At 33.4% G+C, this 21,540-nt stretch overlaps 1 protein-coding gene across 4 annotated transcripts in view; it reads left to right on the top strand.

Moving 5' to 3' along the window:
• The window catches only part of LOC145312427 (pyruvate dehydrogenase phosphatase regulatory subunit, mitochondrial), a 68,942-nt gene that overhangs the window by 193 nt on the left and 47,209 nt on the right, over nucleotides 1–21,540 (top strand). For all 4 annotated transcript variants that reach the window (XR_013877007.1, XR_013877006.1, XR_013877008.1 and 1 more), the window contains exons 2-20: nucleotides 282–360; nucleotides 1,888–1,976; nucleotides 2,304–2,451; nucleotides 2,938–3,030; nucleotides 3,587–3,705; nucleotides 4,541–4,629; nucleotides 4,875–4,965; nucleotides 5,218–5,345; nucleotides 5,711–5,779; nucleotides 5,948–6,048; nucleotides 10,193–10,275; nucleotides 10,622–10,796; nucleotides 10,947–11,023; nucleotides 11,395–11,459; nucleotides 11,746–11,851; nucleotides 13,611–13,672; nucleotides 16,511–16,606; nucleotides 18,715–18,792; nucleotides 19,397–19,452. Coding sequence is in view for 1 of the 4 variants with exons in the window: in XM_080151670.1 (XP_080007796.1) it covers nucleotides 282–360; nucleotides 1,888–1,976; nucleotides 2,304–2,451; nucleotides 2,938–3,030; nucleotides 3,587–3,705; nucleotides 4,541–4,629; nucleotides 4,875–4,965; nucleotides 5,218–5,345; nucleotides 5,711–5,779; nucleotides 5,948–6,048; nucleotides 10,193–10,275; nucleotides 10,622–10,796; nucleotides 10,947–11,023; nucleotides 11,395–11,459; nucleotides 11,746–11,851; nucleotides 13,611–13,672; nucleotides 16,511–16,606; nucleotides 18,715–18,792; nucleotides 19,397–19,452 (1,804 nt within the window). In the remaining 3 variants the exon portion in view is untranslated. The remainder of the gene's footprint in view (nucleotides 1–281; nucleotides 361–1,887; nucleotides 1,977–2,303; nucleotides 2,452–2,937; nucleotides 3,031–3,586; nucleotides 3,706–4,540; nucleotides 4,630–4,874; nucleotides 4,966–5,217; nucleotides 5,346–5,710; nucleotides 5,780–5,947; nucleotides 6,049–10,192; nucleotides 10,276–10,621; nucleotides 10,797–10,946; nucleotides 11,024–11,394; nucleotides 11,460–11,745; nucleotides 11,852–13,610; nucleotides 13,673–16,510; nucleotides 16,607–18,714; nucleotides 18,793–19,396; nucleotides 19,453–21,540) is intronic.

Below are 21,540 nucleotides of genomic sequence, written 5' to 3'. Positions count from 1 at the left end.
AGAAAGACTACCTACATAAAATAATTTTAAAATAATTACAAATGTTTATTTAACAGTTTTTAATAATTTTGAGGTCATTTAGAGGGCAATGGTGCTATATGTTAAAATTAACTTGTAAGTTTCAAGAAATAATTTCTAGATGTTAAATGTTTGAATGTTTTTACATGAAAGTATTTAGGTGAAAGACATCAGTTTTCACGGAAAACTAAACTTGTTTTTGACTTTTTAGATATTACCTATGTCATTTTAGAACAGACTATTGAATGATATTTTGTTAACAGAATATAGAAAATGTTACAGTACGTACATTCGTGCGGCTGTACAGGCCAGAAGAGACTTAATCAATGCCAGTGAAAACAGGTATAATTAGCTCATGTTTTGTTGATTAAAAACACAGTTGTTAAAAAAAATTTTAAAACAATATTGGTGCTTACTTTGAATTTAAAGTTACCATATGAAGATATTTGAGTTTACCAACAACATCACTAATTTTAATTTTCTATCATTGAGGCGCATTAAAATATAATACATGCTATGCATAGAGTTGTTTATCCCTTACGAGGACATCCTAGTCAACCAAATATGTCATCATATTGTTGAAGAGACAACTACAACAGAGCTACTAGGAAGAACTAGATTAGTTATTAGATTGTAGGAGACCAACTACAACACTTATACCAGAAAATATTATTACAGAGCTACCAAAAATTACTAAGATAGTTATATATTATATTGTAGGAGGCCAATTACAACAGAGCTGCCAGAAAGTACTAAGATAGTTATTATATTGTAGGAGTCCAACTACAACAGAGCTGCCAGAAAGTACTAAGATAGTTATTATATTGTAGGAGGCCAACTGCAACAGAGCTGCCAGAAAGTACTCAGATAGTTATTATATTGTAGGAGGCCAACTACAACACAGCTACTAGAAAGTACTAAGATAGTTATTATATTGTAGGAGTCCAACTACAACAATAGAGAGCTGCCAGAAAATACTAAGATAGTTATTATATTGTAGGAGGCCAACTACAACAGAGCTGCCAGACAGTACTAAGATAGTTATTATATTGTAGGAGGCCATGCAACTACAACACAGCTACCAGAAAGTACTAAGATAGTTATTATATTGTAGGAGGCCAACTACAACATAGCTACCAGAAACTAGTACTAAGATAGTTATTATATTGTAGGAGGCCAACTACAACAGAGCTGCCAGAAAGTACTAAGATAGTTATTATATTGTAGGAGGCCAACTACAACAGAGCTGCCAGAAAGTACTAAGATAGTTATTATATTGTAGGAGGCCAACTACAACAGAGCTGCCAGACAATACTAAGATAGTTATTATATTGTAGGAGTCCAACTACAACAGAGCTGCCAGAAAGTACGAAGATAGTTATTATATTGTAGGAGGCAAACTAAGATAGTTATTATATTGTAGGAGGCCAACTACAACAGAGCTACCAGAAAGGATTAAGATAGTTATTGTATTGTAGAAGGCCAACTACAACAGAGCTGCCAGAAAGTATTAAGATAGTTATTGTATTGTAGAATGCCAACTACAATAGAGAGCTGCAAGACAGTACTAAGATAGTTATTATATTGTAGGAGGCCAACTACAACAGAGCTGCCAGAAAGTACTAAGATAGTTATTATATTGTAGGAGGCCAACTACAACAGAGCTGCCAGAAAGTATTAAGATAGTTATTGTATTGTAGAATGCCAACTACAATAGAGAGCTGCAAGACAGTACTAAGATAGTTATTATATTGTAGGAGGCCAACTACAACAGAGCTGCCAGAAAGTACTAAGATAGTTATTATATTGTAGGAGGCCAACTACAATACAGAGCTTCCAGACAGTACAATGATAATTATTATATTGTAGGAGGCCAACTACAACAGAGCTACCAGAAAGTACTAAGATAGTTATTTGCGGAGGTGGAGCTCAAGGCGCTGCTATTGCTTATAAATTAGGTAAGAAATTAAACATTTGAATACATAAAAACGGCATCTCCATCAACTAAAACAAGCTTATAAGTTGACCACGTTCGTGAAATAAATTTTCAAAACTTGCTCTTGTGAATAGGATTATCATAGAAAATCTTTAAGATTCAGCAAATATTTGTTTACATTCAAAGGACATTAGATATTTTATTTTCATTAAAAAAGGTATTAGTTTACATTAGAACAAATCTCGTGTTGTGTTGAATTGAAGTTTTCACACTAAAAAATCCAGTAAAACTGAATTATTAGGTAGTTAGCCAAATCTGGATTTGAATATTAATATAATTTTCTACGCAGCTGAATATGGACTGGGTGAAGATGTTGTTCTAATTGAGCAGGGCACACTTGGGGGTGGTACAGCTACAAATGCTACTGGACTTCTTGGAGTCCTTAAACTTAACCTTCAAGAAACTAGAATCGCCATGACATCTACGAAGTTATATAGGTTTGTATCTATTTTATTTAGACACAAATTAGGATATTATTACAAAGAATTAGAAGTTTTTAATAAATTATATTTGTACAATTACATACTATACCGTTATGAAAAAAAGCATTCTTAAGATGATCACCTTATTTAAACTGTCTCTATTGAAACCAGTCCTAAAAATCTGAGGGTCAATCTAAAGTAATCCCTTTGAAGGCCCATGAATAAAATAGACCCATAGGGCCGACCTAGCGCTAAAAATAAGGTCCGGTATTAAGAGCCAACTTAGGGCCATTATCCAGGGATCCAGGACTAGGACCGATACGAGGGGTCTGTAATATCCATTCATACCTCCCCCCCCCCCCCAATCCCCCTTATAAAAGGATCTAACATAGAGAGTCTTAGAGGGCAACATGTTGTATTTGTAAAGGACCGTACTCAAATGGCCCATCATAAGAGCTGACATGATTGAATGAGACTATCAAAGATATGTTTTAATTCTAGGCAGTTGGAAGACAGAGGTTGGTATACTGGCCTCAAGACTTGTGGAAGCTTATATGTTGCGTCTACTAAGGACAGAATGCTGCAATATAAAAGGTTAGGCAAAAAGGGGTGTATATTTTCAAATTTGACCCTGCTGAGGGGGGGGGGGATAAAAAATATGTGGTTGGGGGGAAAAAAATGTAAAAATTAAGAGGACTGAAAGCATTTTTATCTATTTTTCTCCCCTCTTTGGTGAAAAAAAAACTAAAAAATGTGTGGAAGGGGGCATAATATGAATAGAATAAAGAGTTCTGAAAATATTTTTCCATTTTATCCCCTTCCTTGCCAGAAAAAACTAGGAGGGAAAAAAGATAAAAAAATTTGTAGTCCAGGAAAAAAATCTTGTGCAGAATATACACCCCTGTAGGCAAATGAAATGGTTTTTGTTACTTTTGTAATTTTATGTTTTGGCATGCTATTTTATTAGAACCTTTGAACTCAACAAAACATTTGATGATATTGATGATAGTTTATCAAAAAATGCTTTACAGTTCAAAGTTTTAACCATGGTGAAACTTATTTTTTTTTCTAGTTGTTAAACCTTTACCAAACATAACCCTAGTATATTCTCAAAAAAAAATAAATTACTACATATTATTCCTACACCTAGAATGCAAGCCTCCAGTGTACAGTATGGATTGGAGTGTAAAATCTTATCTCAACAAGAAGTGAAGGAATATTGCGGGCTGGTAAATAATGAAGATTTAGTTGGTGGACTTTGGGTCCCAGGTATTGTTATTATTATAATTTTTAGTTTTTTACATGAATTTTCTAGTTAGCATAGAAATTTAGTTTAAAATTTCATATCTTAACTAGTCCAATGCCATCTAGCATAACAAGATGCATAAATTTCATATCTGGCAACCAGAAAATCCAAACTTCCTCCCCTAGGAGCTTACACTCCAAGATAAGAAAAATCAATATTCATATTTTCAATTCATCACAAGTTTGCTGTTATAAAGTTTTTCAGAAAAACCACTCTATAGGTATATGATTTATTGATGGCTAAATTTACGTTATCTTAGCAAAGCAACTGATGAAAAGGCCATGATTTTGCTATCTTTAGGAGTGATTTTATGAAGTTTATCCAAGCAAACGTTCAGAATTTAAAAGAAGGAGGGGGGGAGGTTAATGCAACCATCTCGTAATCAATGATTTTTTGGCACTTAAAATTCGAATTTCGATCTGAAATTTTGCATGAGTAATCCTTGGTAGGTCTATTTTCCCTAAATCGAACAAAAAGTTGGAAAAGTAACGGCTAACAGCTAGCGGCTCAAAAAACGGCGAAACGTCTGAGCCGCCAGCCGTAACTTTTCCAACTCATTGTTCGATTTAGGGAAAATAGACCAACCAAGGATTACTCATGCAAAATTTCAGATCGAAATTCGAATTTTAAGTGCCATTTACTCATTGTGCAGGAACTCATAGGGGATGAAAATTGAACTTATTATTTTCAAACTTAATGAGTAAATTTTTTATAGATTTTATACTTGCCAGAAATGAAATCTACGTAAATCTACAAGAGGTTACTACAGGGCATTAAATTGAAACTTTTTTTATTAAGGGGATGGTGTGGCCAATCCTTATGAAATATGTCTAGCTCTAGCCAATGAGGCTATGGACAAAGGTGTCAGAGTTCTTGAAAATTGTCAGGTTAATATTTTTTTTAAAGATTTGGGTTGATTAGTATACAGTTTCGTAATCAGAAGGTGTATATTTTCGATTGTTTCCACTTGAGGGGGAAGGGGGGGGGTGGAATTGAAAATATGGAAATTTTCTGCATTTTACTATATACCTTCCTAAATGATTAGAGAAATGTTTGAAAATATACAATACAACCCTTTAAGCTTGTACTGACCTAAGATATCTCTATACCTAAAGTGTTTATTTTTATTTAGGTGAACAAGGTGAATTCTAAAAATGGTGCTATTCATTCTGTAGAAACAAGTTTTGGAACTGTTAAATGTCAAGTTTTTGTTAATAGTGCAGGTACATTTCATAAAACATTGAATGTAACAAATAAACTCAAGTAAAAGTCAAGAACAGGGAGGTATTGAAGTAATTTCGGAAGAATAGGCTCAAAGTTTCAATAAAATAAAATATCAGTCCATTTTGTAGGAAGGCTATTTTTATCTACTAATTTACAGACATTCTGAATACAATTTTATGAAAAATGCATCGCACTGACAACACAGAATATGTTTTAGTGAAACTTTCTATGCAAAATATTTATTGATTAAGGTTTCTGGTCTCGTCATGTTGGAGCTATATCTTATCCAGCTGTAGCTGTTCCTATCCATCCTGCTGAACATTATACTCTCCATACTAAACCTGTACCAGACCTCCCTCCAGATACACCTGTTGTCAGGAAAATAGATTTAACTTACATGCCAACAACATAGACGTCCAAGGGAGGGGGGGGGGGTAAAGGGGTGATTACCCCCCCAAATAAAAAAAATGCCTCTATGAAAAAAAGATTACTCCCTCCCCCCCAAGAAATGAGCTTGGGGGTACGGCACCCCCAAAATTTTTATTTTTAAAATTTTACCCCCCCCCCCCTTTAAATAAAAAAGCTTGGACGCCCCTGGCCAACAAACAAAACAGATACTCAACCATTAAAGCTATAAAATAATATTTTCAATTCCTTTTTAAGACGTAACACTTTATCCTCACTTCATAAAAATTCATTTTTTTTTTACTTATTGGTAAAGTAAGGTATGATCGTATTAATAGGGATCTGGATAATCATATTTATTTTCGAGAAAATGAAGGAAGGTTTTTAGCTGGTGGATTTGAACCTAAGGTAATATTTCATTGTTTCTAATTATCTTTTGAAATATATTTTTATATTTTAATCAAAAAGTATGGTAACAGTTAAATGAGTAGGTAGGTATATCCTTGGAAGTATCCCAAACCAATATTTTTTTTCTTTTTTAAATTTACAATTAAAACATTTATGTTTACTGTTTAGGCTAAGCCAGCATATCAAGATGATGTACTTCCCAGTGATAGAAGAGAATTAGAAGAGGATTGGGATCATTTCCATTTTCTACTTGAAAAAATTTTGCATAGGTAACCTTAATATTAACAAAGACCGAAGTCGAATTAGGGCGTTTTTACAGGCGATTTTTTTAGTCTAAACAATAAATCATATTAATAGTGCTTTCCTAAAATGGATATCATAAAAAGTAGTTATAATCGATAAATTAAGACAAAAAAAACCAACTACATTATAGACGTCTTATAGGATTTCTAAAGAAACATAAAGGAACCATGCAAGAAAGGGGGGGGGGGTAAAATGTGGTGACTCGGGCCACGACATACCAGCAATTTTATTTTGGATGCTACACCCTTAGTTTTAGAGATAATTGGGTAAAATCTTTTGGGCTGGGTCACTAATAACCCCAAGTTATGGTATCTTTAAAAAAAAACGGCGGCGTGACCGCCGCTCCCGCCGCCAGCCGCCGTTTTCCGCCGACACCAAAATAATTTTTTTTATTGCATTTCTCGCCGAATTAGGCAATTTGGAATCTTTTGAGACCATGTTATTTTTTTCAAAAATTTTTCCCCTTACAAGCACCCCTGCGGGGGGACAGTCATTTTTTTCAAATTCTCGTTTATCAAGGTATATCTTAAATTCAGTACTTCTCCTGTGCTTTTGAAGATATGGAAACAAAATCTTTTTTGATGGGTCAGTAATAAATATTTGAATACAAATGGCGGCGGTACCGCCGCTCCAGCCGTTTTCCGCCGCCGCCGCCAAAATTTTTTTTTGTCATTTCTGGCCGAATTAAGCAATTTGGAATCATTTGAGACCAAAAAAATTTTCCACTGCGGGGGGAAAAAATTGGCGGCGGAAAACGGCGGTGGACGGCGGGAGCGGCGGTACCGCAGCCATTTTGTATCAAATATTTATTACTGACCCATCAAAAAAGATTTTGTTCCAATATCTTGATAAACGAGAATTTGAAAAAATGACTAAGTCTTACAGGGTTGCTTGTAAGGGGAAAATTTTTTGAAAAAAATAACATGGTCTCAAATGATTCCAAATTGCCTAATTCGGCCAGAAATGCAAAAAGATTTTGTTCCAATATCTTCAAAAGCACTGGAGAAGTACCTACTGAATTTAAGATATACCTTGATAAATAAAGTCCCCCCCGCAGGGGTGCTTGAAAGGGGAAAAATTTTTGAAAAAAATAACATGGTCTCAAATGATTCCAAATTGCCTAATTCGGCGAGAAATGCAATAAAAAATTTTTTTTTTGGTGGCGGCGGAAAACGGCGGCGGGAGCGGCGGTCCCGCCGCCGTTTTTTTTGAAAGATACCAAAACTTGGGGTTATTAGTGACCCAGCCAAAAAGATTTTACCCAATTATCTCTAAAACTAAGGGTGTAGCATCCAAAATAAAATTGCTGGTATGTCGTGGCCCGAGTCACCACATTCCCCCCCCCCCCCCCCCCCATTTACCGTTTAACTGCTTAAAGACTGCCACGAGTAGACCCAATATCCAAAAATATAAAGCCTCCAGCTTCAATAACAAAAAAGTTATAGACATTTCAAAATCATATTTTTAGTACAATGAAAATTTTGAAAGTTTTTCATTGCTAATAATAGAATTTTCATTATTAAAATAAGTCACCTAGAAAGAAAATTATGAGCTTATTTTTGGCAGAAACCTAGGATGCCAGTAACTGATAACATTTTTACATTAAAAACACTCTTCTTTATAATCAAAATCATTCAGGAGTGTATATTCTACATGGGATCCCTTGCTCAGGGGGGGGGGGGAATAAAAAATAAGTGGTTGGAGGGGAAAAAAATGTAAAAATTAAGAAAACTGAAAACATTTTTTTCCATTTCCCCTCCTTCCTTGGTGAAAAAAACTAAAAAAATGTGTGGTAGGAGGGATAAAATAAATAAAATATAGAGTTCTTTAAATATTTTTCCATTTTCCCTCCTACTTGGTGAGAAAAAACTATGGAGGGAAAAAAATAAAAAAGTTTTTTAGCCGGGGAAAAAAAATAAATTGTGCAGAATATACACCCCTAAAATCATTTTTAAAAATCAGTTTAATTTGCGTTGTATTGAGAGTACTGTAGCGTGAGAATGCCAGCCTTTAGGATTTCCAGCCAATCAGAAGGCTGAGTCCTCGCTAAGTCCGCTGAACAACCAATCACAGCTGAGCATCTGTATTACTTACATTAGTTTATTTTTTTCCCGATATGATTTTACGCTTTCAAACGCAATTTAAACCGATGAAAAGATAAGCTTTTAATTTTGCTTCCAGATGACGTAATTTAATATTAAAACTTCCATCATTAGCAACGAAAATCTTTCAAAACTTTCATTGTACTAAAATAATCATTTTGAAATGTCTGTAACTTTTTTGTTATTGAAGCTGGAGGCTTCAAATTTTGGATATTGGGTCTACTCGTGGCAGGCTTTCAGCAGTTAAAGCGGGGTATTTCTTGCAGGGTTCCTTTAACATTAATTTACAAAGGGATTACTAAAATAAAGTTAACTTTGACTGTATTTAAATTTTCATCACAATAAACTAGAAACTAGACAATCATAGGTTTTTATTTAAATTGGGTCTATTTCCAATAGTTACTACTAAATACATAAAATTTAGGTTACGTTAATATAAAATCTTCTTTATTATTATTATTATGTAAACTATGATCATAATCATAATTTTTTTATATAAAAAAAGCAGTATACGTTTATTTGCACAAGATGGTGCAATGATAAAAGTAAAATCCACTTATCTAAAAATTTGTTTATTTGAAAATTCAGAATAAGATTTATTTTGTTATTTAAGTAGATTGACATTCCCCACGCCCCCCCCTTTTGGTTAAACAAGGGAAATCTAGATATGTCTTTTATTTAAATAGTTTATTCAACTTTTATGATTCATCAATATAAAGGACATCTCTAACCTTCTCTCACTTCCCTTTTGTAACCCAAATTGGAAAAACTGAATTCTAGTATTATGTAAAGTACTTATTTAGGAAAACTGGAATTTTCATTTCTAATAAAAATACACAACCCCCCTCCTTTACCCACTTCTATTTTTAGGCCTTAAAATTTTACTATAAAAAGGAGACCTCACCTTGAGTAAAGCAGTTCTATTTGAACACTAACGAGATTCACATCTCAGTCTCCTCTCAACATATAATCTAGGCAAAATATATATATAAAAAATGGAAGGTATTTTAGATTGGACCGATGCCGAGCTGGCAGCCTTTTTAGAACTACCTAATGAAATTATCCCTCCCCAGGATTTGGCTCACTCTAGTGAGGGTAATTGCTTTATAGACTCGAACCTAACTAATCTATTGGTAACAGTAGATTTTATTATTTTATTTAAGTCAACAATTCGGCCTAAGGCAAGCAGGAAAACCTTCTTTGCAAAAAGATTGCAAAAGGTCCAGGAAATAGTCGAAACCCAGAATAAATTTACAGGTTTTAGACCTTACTTCAGATATCTAATAACTTTATCAAAATCGGATCCTAAGATCCAAAGATTTATGCTTGACCAATGTACAGAATGTCTTTATTCATTCTATAAAAATAAAAACCCACTATAAATCTATGTATGTTTTCTTTTCCATGTATATATAATTATAATATTTATTTAACGTTTATATGCCTTTTACCAAAATAAAAAAACACTATAAATCTATTTATGTATCTAATGTATGTAACTATAATATCCATTTAATCTTTTACCTATATGTAAATAAACTATGTATATATTGTAAAAAAATCTTAGTTTCTTATTAACAACAAGGATGATTATTTTCATTTTAAGTAGCACCCTCACCTGTTTAGGAAGATACCAGAATTATAGGACTGAGTTTTCAACTTCTATACACTAGTCACAGTTTTTTTTTACTCTTGTGTAACTCTGGAAGGTATCTCACTTTGTAGGCCTAGAAGAAAATAGGTTTTACTATCACAAAAGAAACATTATTACTAAATAGAGATGGGAAGATCTTATTAAGTGTCCAGGGTAATCCCCCCCCCTCCGTGGTTTTTGGAATAGCACGGATTAATAGTTGTTTAGAATATCATGCAAGTCTGTGTATGCCTTAAACCATTACAGTGACTTTTCCCCCTTAAATGAACCAACGACCAAAGTATAGAGAAACACATTTGTACCTTAAGCTAGGGGGTGTGTCGCAATCAACTAAAAAGCTTATATTTGATATAGAGTGCCTACAATAAAATCTGCTTTACTGGAGAAATTAAACAACAGTGCAGAGGCTTTCAGTCCTGATGGCAAATGGGTTCTAGGTAAAAAATTTGATAAAGGGTTGATTTTAAAAAACCTAGGATAATTCTACATTTTAAAAAAGACTGTAAACCAGATAACCCTCTGCAATACAGGGGTACTTCAATGTTTAGACATTGCTTTGTCAACTTGATTGCATTGTGTGAGCAGACCTGTTCTTGCAAATTGTCAATGCTCAGTACAGTTTCTCTTCCAACTCTGTATATCTATCTTATAATGTCATGTACTTGACACATATCACGAAACCTATACCTACGTGATTTTAAGCAGAAAAATGTTCTTATTTATAATAAGGTAATTATAGAAGGCTTTATAATTTTAATGTAGTGTTATTTTTTTTATTTAAAGGTCAAGCACCTGAGATATCAAATTATTATGTTGCTGCTGGGATGAGAAGTAATGGTATCGCGTCTGCTGGTGGGGTTGGCACTCTTATTGCTGACTGGATTGTCAATGGCAGACCTCCATTTGATCTTTATGGTCTTGATATTTCTAGGTGCCTTGGTATGCATAATAACAAAAGGTTAGAATTATTTTTAAATTGCCCTAATACAGCTAAGAAAATACTTAACTTAATTAAATCTTATATATAATATAAACTATAGTTTGCTCAATAACTGCAGTCATCGTTAAAATAATATATTTTTTTTAAAACGTGCAAACATTTGTTTAGATTCCTAAGAGATCGTGTAAAAGAAGTGCCTGGACTTAACTGTGCCATAGATTATCCACATCCAGAGTTTAATACAGGCATAGTTAATATTTATCTACATACTATACAAAAAAGATCGATTTTGTCCGGCTGAAATTTATTATTTTTAACGTATTAAGTCTGAAAATATAAACCAAATATTATATTTTTATAATATTAATATAGATCGTCATTTTATTTTACTTTTAAATTGTCTAATTCATAAACATCGGATGTTTCTTTAGTCGTTTGGCCTCTATTAGCTTTAAGTTCATACTTTCATGAAAGGTTCGATTCTAGCAATATTTTACTGTGAATGCAATTAAAGTAATTTTTCGGTTTTTTAAATGATTTTTTACAGTAATGATGGCTCACCCTACCTGTTTTCTTGACATAGATCAGCTTGACTTTTTTTTTTTTTGTTACTTAGGCCGAGCTTTGCGAACTAGTCCAATTTTTCCAAGATTGCTGAATGCTGGAGCTCAATTTGGTCAGGTAATGGGATTTCTAGTATTCTACTAGTGAAGATACTTTAACTTTCTTTGTTGGTTTTACAGATTTAGGATAATTCGAGTTACTCACTCCCAGTTTAGTTTACTGCTGACAGTCATTAAATATTAGTGAAGATTCCACTGAAAAATCAACAATTATTTAATATTTGAAAACTGACCCTTTCTGTCCGTTCAACTTTAATTAAGGAGGAAATTGGTATTTGGTAAAAGACAAGTTCTTATAATATATCCAAAGTTTCACTCACTAAGCCAAATTATAATTTGTAAAGGTGATGGGTTATGAGAGGCCCATGTACTTCAAGCTTGCAAAGCCCCAGTCTTTGGATCTTGGCCTACTTGGTATAGATGCCCAGGAAGAAGCCGAGTCGAGTCAGGAATATAACTTACACTTGTCATTTTGGAAGAAATAGTCGACCAAATTTTGCATGCCTTTTAATTTTATATTTGTCATAAACTTCAAATAAAACCGACAATAACAAATATAACTAAAACGTATTCCCTTTTTTTTATAAGGCTAATACATTTTTTTTACTCGAATGCTAAAAGAGTTTTGTATCTATATTGCAAAACTATATTTTTAATATTTTTAAATAAATTGTATTTAAGGGGGATGTGGAAAATAACCATTTGGGCAGGGGAGGGGGGTTTACTCGAGAACCCTTAGAGCTAGAGGGAGCTAATTTTGGATATAAGCTTCTATGGGGCCAAAGTTACTTTTAAAATTATCGTCGAGCCCACTATTAGTCACCACATTTCCCCCCCCCCCTTTACTTACAATTTTGTTTCGACTTTTATTTTGGGTGCTACTCCCTTAGTTTTAGAGATAATTGGATGAAATCTTTTGGGCTGGGTCACTAATTACCCCAACTATTGGTATCTTTTAAAAAAAAACGGCGGCGGGACCGCCGCTCCCGCCGCCGTTTACAGCCGCCACCAAAAAAAATTTTTTATTGCATTTCTCACCGAATTAGGCAATTTAAAATCATTTGAGACCATGTTATTTTTTTCGAGAATTTGAAAAAAATTACTAAATCCCCCGCAGGGTTGCTTGTAAGGCGAAAAATTTTTGAAAAAAATAACATAGTCTCAAATGATTCCAAATTGCCTAATTCGGCGAGAAATGCAATAAAAAAAATTTTTTTTGGTGGCGGCGGTAAACGGCGGATTCGCAGCCGTTTTTTTTAAAGATACCAATAGTTGGGGTAATTAGTGACCCAGCCCAAAAGATTTCATCCAATTATCTCTAAAACTAAGGGAGTAGCACCCAAAATAAAATTGCTGCAAGTCGTTTATGAGAAATACCCTATAGTATAATCCACCCGCCCCCCCCCCCCCCCAAATTAGGGGTTTGGGGGTGAGTGGGTGGTCAACGATAATTATAAAATCAAATACAGGCCTACAAAACTTGTATCCTAAGGTTTGCTCCATTTATCTCAAGTCGTTTATGAGAAACACCCTATAGTATAATTCACCCGTCCCCCCCCCCCCAAAATTAGGGGTTTTGGGGTGGGTGGGTGGTCAACAATAATTCTAAAATCAAATATAGGCCTACAAAACTTGTATCCTAAGGTTTGCTTCATTTATCTCAAGTCGTTTATGAGAAACACCCTATAGTATAATTCACCCGCCCCCCCCCCCAAAATTAGGGGTTTTGGGGTGGGTGGGTGGTCAACAATAATTCTAAAATCAAATATAGGCCTACAAAACTTGTATCCTAAGGTTTGCTCCATTTATCTCAAGTCGTTTATGAGAAACACCCTATTGTATAATTCACCCCCCCCCCCCCCAAATTAGGGGTTTTGGGGAAGGTGGGTGGTCAACGATAATTCTAAAATCAAATATAGGCCTACAAAACTTGTATTCCAAGGTTTGCTCCATTTTTCTCAAGTCGTTTATGAGAAACATCCTATAGTATAATCCACCCGCCCCCTCCCCCCCAAAAAAAAATTTTTGGGGGTGGGGTGGGGGGTCGACGATAATTTTAAAAGTAACTTTGGCCCCATAGAAGCTTATATCCAAAATTAGCTCCCTCTAGCTCTAAGGGTTCTCGAGTAAACCCCCCCCCCCCCTGCCCAAATGGTTATTTTCCACATCCCCCTTTAATTTTGGCAAGTGAGGTTGATATCTTTTCAGGGAGAAACAATAAAGCTTCCTATTTCCATCACTGACTCCTTTCATAGACCTCCTTGGTTTCAAGTTAGTTATTTTTAGTATTTTTTACAGGACAAAGACAATTTCTCCGCCAGTGGACCTCTAATTTTCTCCCCGCCTCGTTTAAAAATTACACAAAGAGCGTAAAAAACCTTTGGGTGTATGTATAGTCCCTTTTGTGGCAACGCCCCTTAAGGAGCGATGTGTCTTATTTTCAAAATGGCTTTTGATAGGTTATTTTAGGTTAGGTTAGGTTATATTGGGTTACGTGATTGCCCCGCAGGGTTAGGTAATTAGCCCTGCAGTGTTAGAGCCCCCCCCCGCAGGTGCTAGAAATAGGAGAAAAGCTACTGTGGAAATACAAATAAACGCCCCTTAAGGAACGTTGTCACGAAAGGGACTATACCCAACCTTTGTAGTAAGTTAACATAGTACGCCATAATTGGAAGGAACATTACATTTAAACTTGATTCTTTATTGTAGCCAAAGAGGAGACTTTATGATAACTCTTCCACAATGCAGCAAAGTTTGACATTTCAAATTTTCGAACTATTTAATCTTTAGCTTTAAACATAATATTTATATAATATGAGTATATTGATGAAAAGCTAGGAGTTGAAATTTCATTTAAATAACTAAAATTGACGAAGTACCAGCCCTTCATAGTAGGCTACCTAAACAAAAAATATCCTAAAATCAAAGAAATTAAAGTTTTCCACCTCATATCATATTAGCAATTTATTTTAATGCAAGCTTATCTTTATATTGCTTTGTATGATAAAAATCATTTATGGCAATAGATAAATTACAGAAATAAAATTTAAAAATTATTATTTTCTTTCATTTTAGTTGTATTACAGACATTTAAAAAAAAATTACAATTTTTCTTTCGTCTTTATTAAGATATTTTTATATTCATTGCTAAATATTTCAAAAAAAGCCGCTTGGGCACACTTCACACGTACCTTTCTAATTTGATTTGATTATAGTTATAAGAAAAAAATGTGTCCCAGTGATGCCCAAAAGGCTTCTTATGAGAAATATGCAATCTTTTAGAGGTCCTACTACTTATAAAAGTATCAACTATTTGACTTTTGCATAGCACTTGATTCGTTATTTTATCTATTATATTTACAAGAAAAATATAAAAAAGAAAGTTACATTTAATCTAAATAAATAAATTAAATATTTTAGAACATTGCCTGTCTTTCTATCTTGAAATTAAGATCTTGGTAACGGCTAAGTCAAATGTTTACCACTTAATGGAATGAACTTACTGTTTCATGGGCGATAATGATTTATTGATAAAAGAAAAGAAAATATAGGGCCCAAAAGGATATATGTTTAATTCTTATTTCAATTTAAATTTTTTGTCTGCCATATACCTTTAAGGGAGGTTGTGGGATCTAGTAACACTACATACTAGCAATTTTTTTTTGTGTGCTACTCGCTTAGTTTTAGAGATAATTAAGTAAATCTTTATGGTTGGGTCAATACTTACCCAAAGTTTGGTATCTTTCATATAAAAACAGGGCCAAAAAAAAAATTTTCCTAGCTGAATTAGGCGATTTGGAAACCATTTGAGATAATGTTGTTCTTATTCCTTTAATCTTATCCTTATAACAAACTCTACAGGGACTTAAAAATTCTTGTTTATCAAGGAAATCTTAAATTCAGTGCTTCTTCTGTGCTTTTCAAGATATTTGAACAAAATATTTTTGATGGGTCAGTAAAACCTAAAAAACGCCTTTGCCTAATTTTATTTTACATTTCTTGCCGAATTATGCCATTTGGAACCATTTGAGACCTATTTTTTTCTATAAATTTGGCAGCGACAGGCTTATCATAAAGGGTAAAAAACAAATAAAAAAAACAACATGGTCTCAAATGATTCTAAATTGTCTAATTCAGCAAGAAATATAAAAAAAATTGCGGCGACGCAAAACGGCAATGAACGGCGGTCACATCACCGTTTTATTAATTAATATATTTTAATTGTCCACCGAATACAATTTTGTTCCTATATCTTCTAAATCACAGGAGAAGCACTGAATTTAGGATATACCTTTAAAAACGAGAATTTTCAAGTCCGTCAACAAACAAAGTATTGTTGAATTTCATAAAAATCTTAAAGTAACCAATGTTTGCAAGGACAAATCAAACTTCTAGAGAAGTTGCGCTGCTAATTAGAAATCTACATCCATCCAATTATATAAAGTAGTAAGCTTTTTTCAGTCTGTAGCGAAGGATCTCGCTAACCACTGAACTGATATCATATGGTTCTCTTTTACAGTGAAGCTTCTTAACGGTCCTGAGGTGGTTTTAGGCTATTTTTTGCCCTTCCATGTCCCTTTGAATATAGAGCCCCTAGATGCTAGGGGCTCAGCCGCTAGTTGTTAAATAAAGTACCTAATAAAAATATGTTTTAAGAATAGGACATTGGAGAAAAAATTCGAATATTTTGAGGTTCAGTTTTGACGGTAAAAAATCATTTTAAGATATTTAATAACTAAAAAAGAAGGACTGTATCTTTTCTCACTTCAATGCCGATTCTAAATTGATATTAAGCAACTATATACATCAAGAATTAATCTATTTATAAAGGTTTTTGTAAACTTAGATAAAATGTCCAAAAAAACGTACATTTGCTGCAATGTATCATACGATAATAATATTTACTATAAGCTGCAGCAGCTCAAACTCATTGTAGTAGGGGGGATGTAATGTCCTCTCTACAAAGTTTTAAAATATATTAGATTTTTTTTCTATCTTTTATTTATTGGGATTTTTTGCTAAACCAAAAAAAAGCATTGAATATGGAAGGTCGTGAACATGTGCCACGTGATTATTCTATATTTGTTAAGATTTAAATATTTTGTCTAGGCTGCTGCAGAAGAGTTTCAAGCTAGTCGTGAACGTGTAACACTCTGTGATTATTCTTCATTTGCCAAAATGGATTTATGGTCTGCAGGACATGAGGTTAGCCCTTTCTAGAAATCAAAAATAAACCTTTAGAAAAAAAGTATTTTTCATGTTGGCATTAGGTTGTGTCAGGAGTTAGTGCCTTCCAAAATTTGGTTCTCCTCCCTCTATCTGTGTATATGTTGCATGTTTCGTATATTAAACAGAAACCTAGCATATTCACTAAAACTAATAACAAATATACAAATATTATTAAAGTTTTGACTATTTGTTTATTTCTATTGTTCTTGTATACTAAATTAAGTTTCTCTCACTCTCTTTAGATGATAATGCAATTTTAACATATCATGACTTTAGAAATCAAAATGTCAACACCTCACTGACTTATTGTGAGCTTAAAACTAGTCAAAATATTGATGTATTTTCAACCAAAATTTAGAGTTACAGGGCGTTATGATAATTTTAGACTTGTCTTGCACAAACAGTTTTTAAGTAAAGTAGCTGTACAATCAACAGAAATGGTGATATAATTACACCGACCAAACATAAATTGTACTTGCGGCCACTATTTCAGATGACCAATATAAATAATTAAAGGGGTAGTTTCACGAAATGCATTTGAACTTAATTTAGTGAACCGCATAATTTTTCCTGGTTAATTGGTTAAACTACATTTATATGGCATATATTTGAAAGAATTTTAATTTTCTACTACGTAGTTAAAATATCAAGACTTGTAAATCGTCTTTTTAAATTGCATATATCACAAAAAGATGATTTTCAAGCCTTGATATTTTCAAAACTACGTGGTAGAAAACTGAAATTCTTTCAAATATATGCCATATAAATATAGTTTAACCCATTAACTAGCAAAAAATATGCGGTTCACTAAATTAAGTTCAAATGCATTACGTGAAACTACCCCTTCGCAAAAACGCTAAACTCCTAAATCTTTGTATGAAAAATGTATTGTAAATTAAAATAAGTGTTGTTATGTTATGAATATTATTAAATGTTCAAAGTTCTGCCACAGTGAAGACGAACATAATCTGCATTAAATTAAATACTAGGAGATGTGAAAATACGCTGCCATAATAGGGAATACTCTATGAGCTAGGACCTCCAGGTTAATTCGTGGCTTTTTTTCGCTAAGAAAATGGATAGGTGTTCAACACGTAATAAAAAAATAAATGAAATAGGTAGATGAAAATGCATTTGCGCTGTTTCAATCAACTTGGAAATTAGAAGTGTCAAATTAGACTTGGCAAGATTTACTGTTTTAATCCTGACAGGTCTGACTAGTCTCAGCTAAAGTCACTTGTCTGCTTCAGAAGGATCTAATCAGGATCAAGGACAAGTATTTGCAAAATTAAAAGGACTTGGAAGAATTTTGGGGTCAATCAAGAATATCTTTCCTTGACAATTTATGGGATTCCAACCTCCGAAGTAAACCTTTATCTAAATCTATATTGCATATTATTACTAAATAAACTTGTAAAAGCATATCAACCTCAATCAGAGCATATAATCATACAAAAAATACCAGGCTCTCAGAAGGTAAAACAAAAATGATGAAATTTCTGTGAATATCCTAAAATAAAACGTTTATCCCAAATCATCTATAAACTGAAATTAGTACCTTGTCTATTGATATCTGAGTATGCTCTAGTATGCAAAATTACCCCCCACCCTCCATACTGCTTTATGCTATATTAATTCATTTTTCATGTACCTGTAATCTTCCATAAACTGTCAGTTAACGTCAGTAAATTGTTTGGGTTGTTAAATCAAATCCTGAAACTTATCAACAGTTAATACACGAGTTTGTATGAAGAATTTACTAAAAATTCTTAGCAATAAAATTAAATCATCAAAACTGTAAAATATTACTAGATTTAAATGTCTTCATCTTATTATTAAACACAATCTTTATTTTATTTACTTTTGTGTCTTTTTGGGAGTTTCAAATACTATATTCGAAAGTTTAGTTACTCCACTTTTAAAGATTTGCGGCATCTCTATAATTGTACTTATTCCTTTTTTACTGTCTCGAACGATCTTTCATTCTCCCAGATAATAAAACGATTCTAATATTGAATATAAAAGTTGTACCCAGCAACACCACTTTTCGTTGATTTAGCCTTTTTTACATTTATATGTTTCAGGTTGTGGATTTCCTGCAATATATGTGTTCTAATGATGTTGATATTCCAATTGGCCACATTGTGCACACTGGAATGCAGGCATGTTGCACCATTTAATCACTTAATCCCTCTTTAATTAAACCTTTAAGGTGAATCTTCTTTATATTTGATTTTGTTCCTTCGGCTATGGGTTTGAATTGCGATGTGTTTTTTTTTCTTGAATTTTAAAAAGGAAATACATTTTCCTTCTATTACAGATAAAAAATACGCATGCATTTTACAACCTAAATTTTGACGCATTAAACATTTTAGAATGAGGGACTGTAATTATATTGTTATATTAAATTACATGTATTTTTACTCTCTTCTTATTTTTTAAGGCATGTAGTTTTAAGTTTTAACACACTTTTCCGTAATTACTTTTTGCTGATTTAGGGTTAATGCTTTGAATCTTATTACCATTGTTTCAAGTACAAGTCAAACAAAAAATATTTGTCTATCATTTAAGCGCGAATTCAAAAGAGAGTCGAAAAAATGCCTAAAACAAAATAAGTTTTCTGAAAAATGCAATCGAATCGGAATAGTTATTTCGGAATGATTGGATCGTCCGTTTGTTTGTTTTACGTTCTTGCAGTTAGCTTTTTACAAAATGATAGTAGTTAGGTGAATTGTGTTTAAAAGCAACATATTGGAATTGAACTAGAATCAATGGGGAGGATATGAAAATGATTGCAGCGTGGCACGTCTGGCCGAAAACAGGTAACAGACATGATATAAGGCTGTAAGTTTTTATTTGTGCTTTCGTGTATTTGGCCATAACTCTTAAAATGCTTACAAAACATATCGTTTTTGAACGAAGATACTGATGCATTGATTATTATATAACACTAGTGGCTTCGCCCCTAGCCTCTAGGGGCTTTGCCCCATGAGGTAATGGAAAGTCAACCCTCATACCATCTGGGTCACCATCACCACTGGTAAGAGCATCTTTAAGATCATCATCCCCAAAATCATTCAGTTTAGCAAAAAGCTCTAACTTTGGCTATTAGTATAGATAGAAGAATTGATTTTACAGTTGTAAAATCCTTCAACATAGTCTATTTAATCTAGGACACTAAAGATGTCTGCATCCTGTAATTTGTATGTCCGTCTAAGTAAAAAACTAATTTTGGCAATAGTAGGACTAACAGAACAGTTCTTTCAGGTTTTGAATCATCTAACCAAGCCTAATAAATCTAGGACACTATATGCGTAGGTCGCCTCTTGTCCATTCAATGTCTATCTGCTTTTGTTAATCTAGTTATGAGTTATGACACACTTTTTCTTTTTAGTAGCGAAGCTACTCTGTAATTTGTCCGTATGTCCGTCTGCCTTAGTTTGGGAGAAACGTGATTTTCTCGGCTTTTATAAAAGATAAAAGGCTGAAATTTTTGACAACATTCCCACTATTAAGGAGCACAATTAACTATCAAACATCAATGGCGGTTGGACCGCTTTTTAGCAGGTTTTAGGCTATTTTTGTTTTTCTTTCACATTTGTTTCCATATCTTTGGTGTATATGGTCCGATTTCCAAAATTTTTTTAGTTATAGATATCAAAATTAAATTTCCTGTAATTTAAAGAAAACAACCATGATAGTTATTTCTGATATTTCTGATGTATATAGTCCGATTTTCCAAATTTTTAAGTCAAGGATATAAAAATTTAATTTCCTGTCATTATAAGAAAACAACAATGGCAATAAAACTGTCTTTTAGCAGGTTTTTGGCTATTTTTATATGATTTACATATTTCCCCATATCTTTGGTGTTTTTGGTCCAATTTTAAAACTTTTTTGGGATATCAGTATCAAAATAATTTTTCCTATTGTTATGAGCATCTTTTATTTAATTTTCTTTGACCTTCATGATTATACAAAATATGTGTTTATTTTCTCCAATAAATCTTTTCTTGATTTTAATAAATACACTCTAAATCTACTTGTACGTATTCCCATCCATGATTTTTTGTGCTTCGCTACTTATGGATGTTGTCATCCTTGTTTCCTTTTAATCTGCTGACTATCGACCTAAATCACTTTAATTTACCTTAATCTTTTCTCGAGTGTAGATTTTCACTTTGATTCAAGGTTCTTTAATTTTTTATATACATACAGGGTAGGGCATATAAAACCGGACATTTTTCAAACGGCCATAGCTCCAAAACTATTTAGCCAATCATGACGTTTGGCCCCACTATAGAAAGCTTATGTAATGACCTTTTTGCCAATAAAAATCTTTGGACGATGGAGGACATGTACTCCGAGCTGGCTGCGCATATGTTCAACAAGGCAGATTCGGAGTCCGCCCGTACTATACACTGTATTCTCGACTATGGCCTACTAAATCTGACCTCAGTCCATCTGTACATGAGATAGACTTATAAAACTTGCTAAGGTTATTGTTAGATACATAAGTAAGACAATAGAAAAGACTAGAGCTCTATCCCAGCTTTCTTGGCCGTGGTACTCCGGCAAAGTAAAACGTGGCAGATTTTGAGATGTCAAAAACGTCTAAAATCTCGGAATATATCTCGGTTCTTGACAACAGGGGCCAATATGGAACCCTAAAACTCATTTTAGACTATGGATTGCGCTGACAATCCTAAGTAAATCTTTATGCCATTTCCAAAAAGGTATAGAACGTTGTTCTAGCTCAACAGTGGCACAAATGAGAGCCGCCATGTCGAAGGTTAGCTTGAAAGATGGGTAAAGGGATAGAACCACGAAGTGCATTTTTAAAAAAAAATAGTGAACTATCCCTTTGGATCCTGCGGTTACTCACTTCCCGAAGGAGATGTGGCCTCCCA

Source organism: Acartia tonsa, chromosome 2 (genome assembly GCF_053477335.1).
Source record: "Acartia tonsa isolate MP-2025a chromosome 2, ASM5347733v1, whole genome shotgun sequence".
Taxonomy (NCBI): Eukaryota; Metazoa; Arthropoda; class Copepoda; order Calanoida; family Acartiidae; genus Acartia; species Acartia tonsa.
Note: the sequence above shows the minus strand (reverse complement) of the source record. Positions and strands in the feature narration are given on the sequence as shown.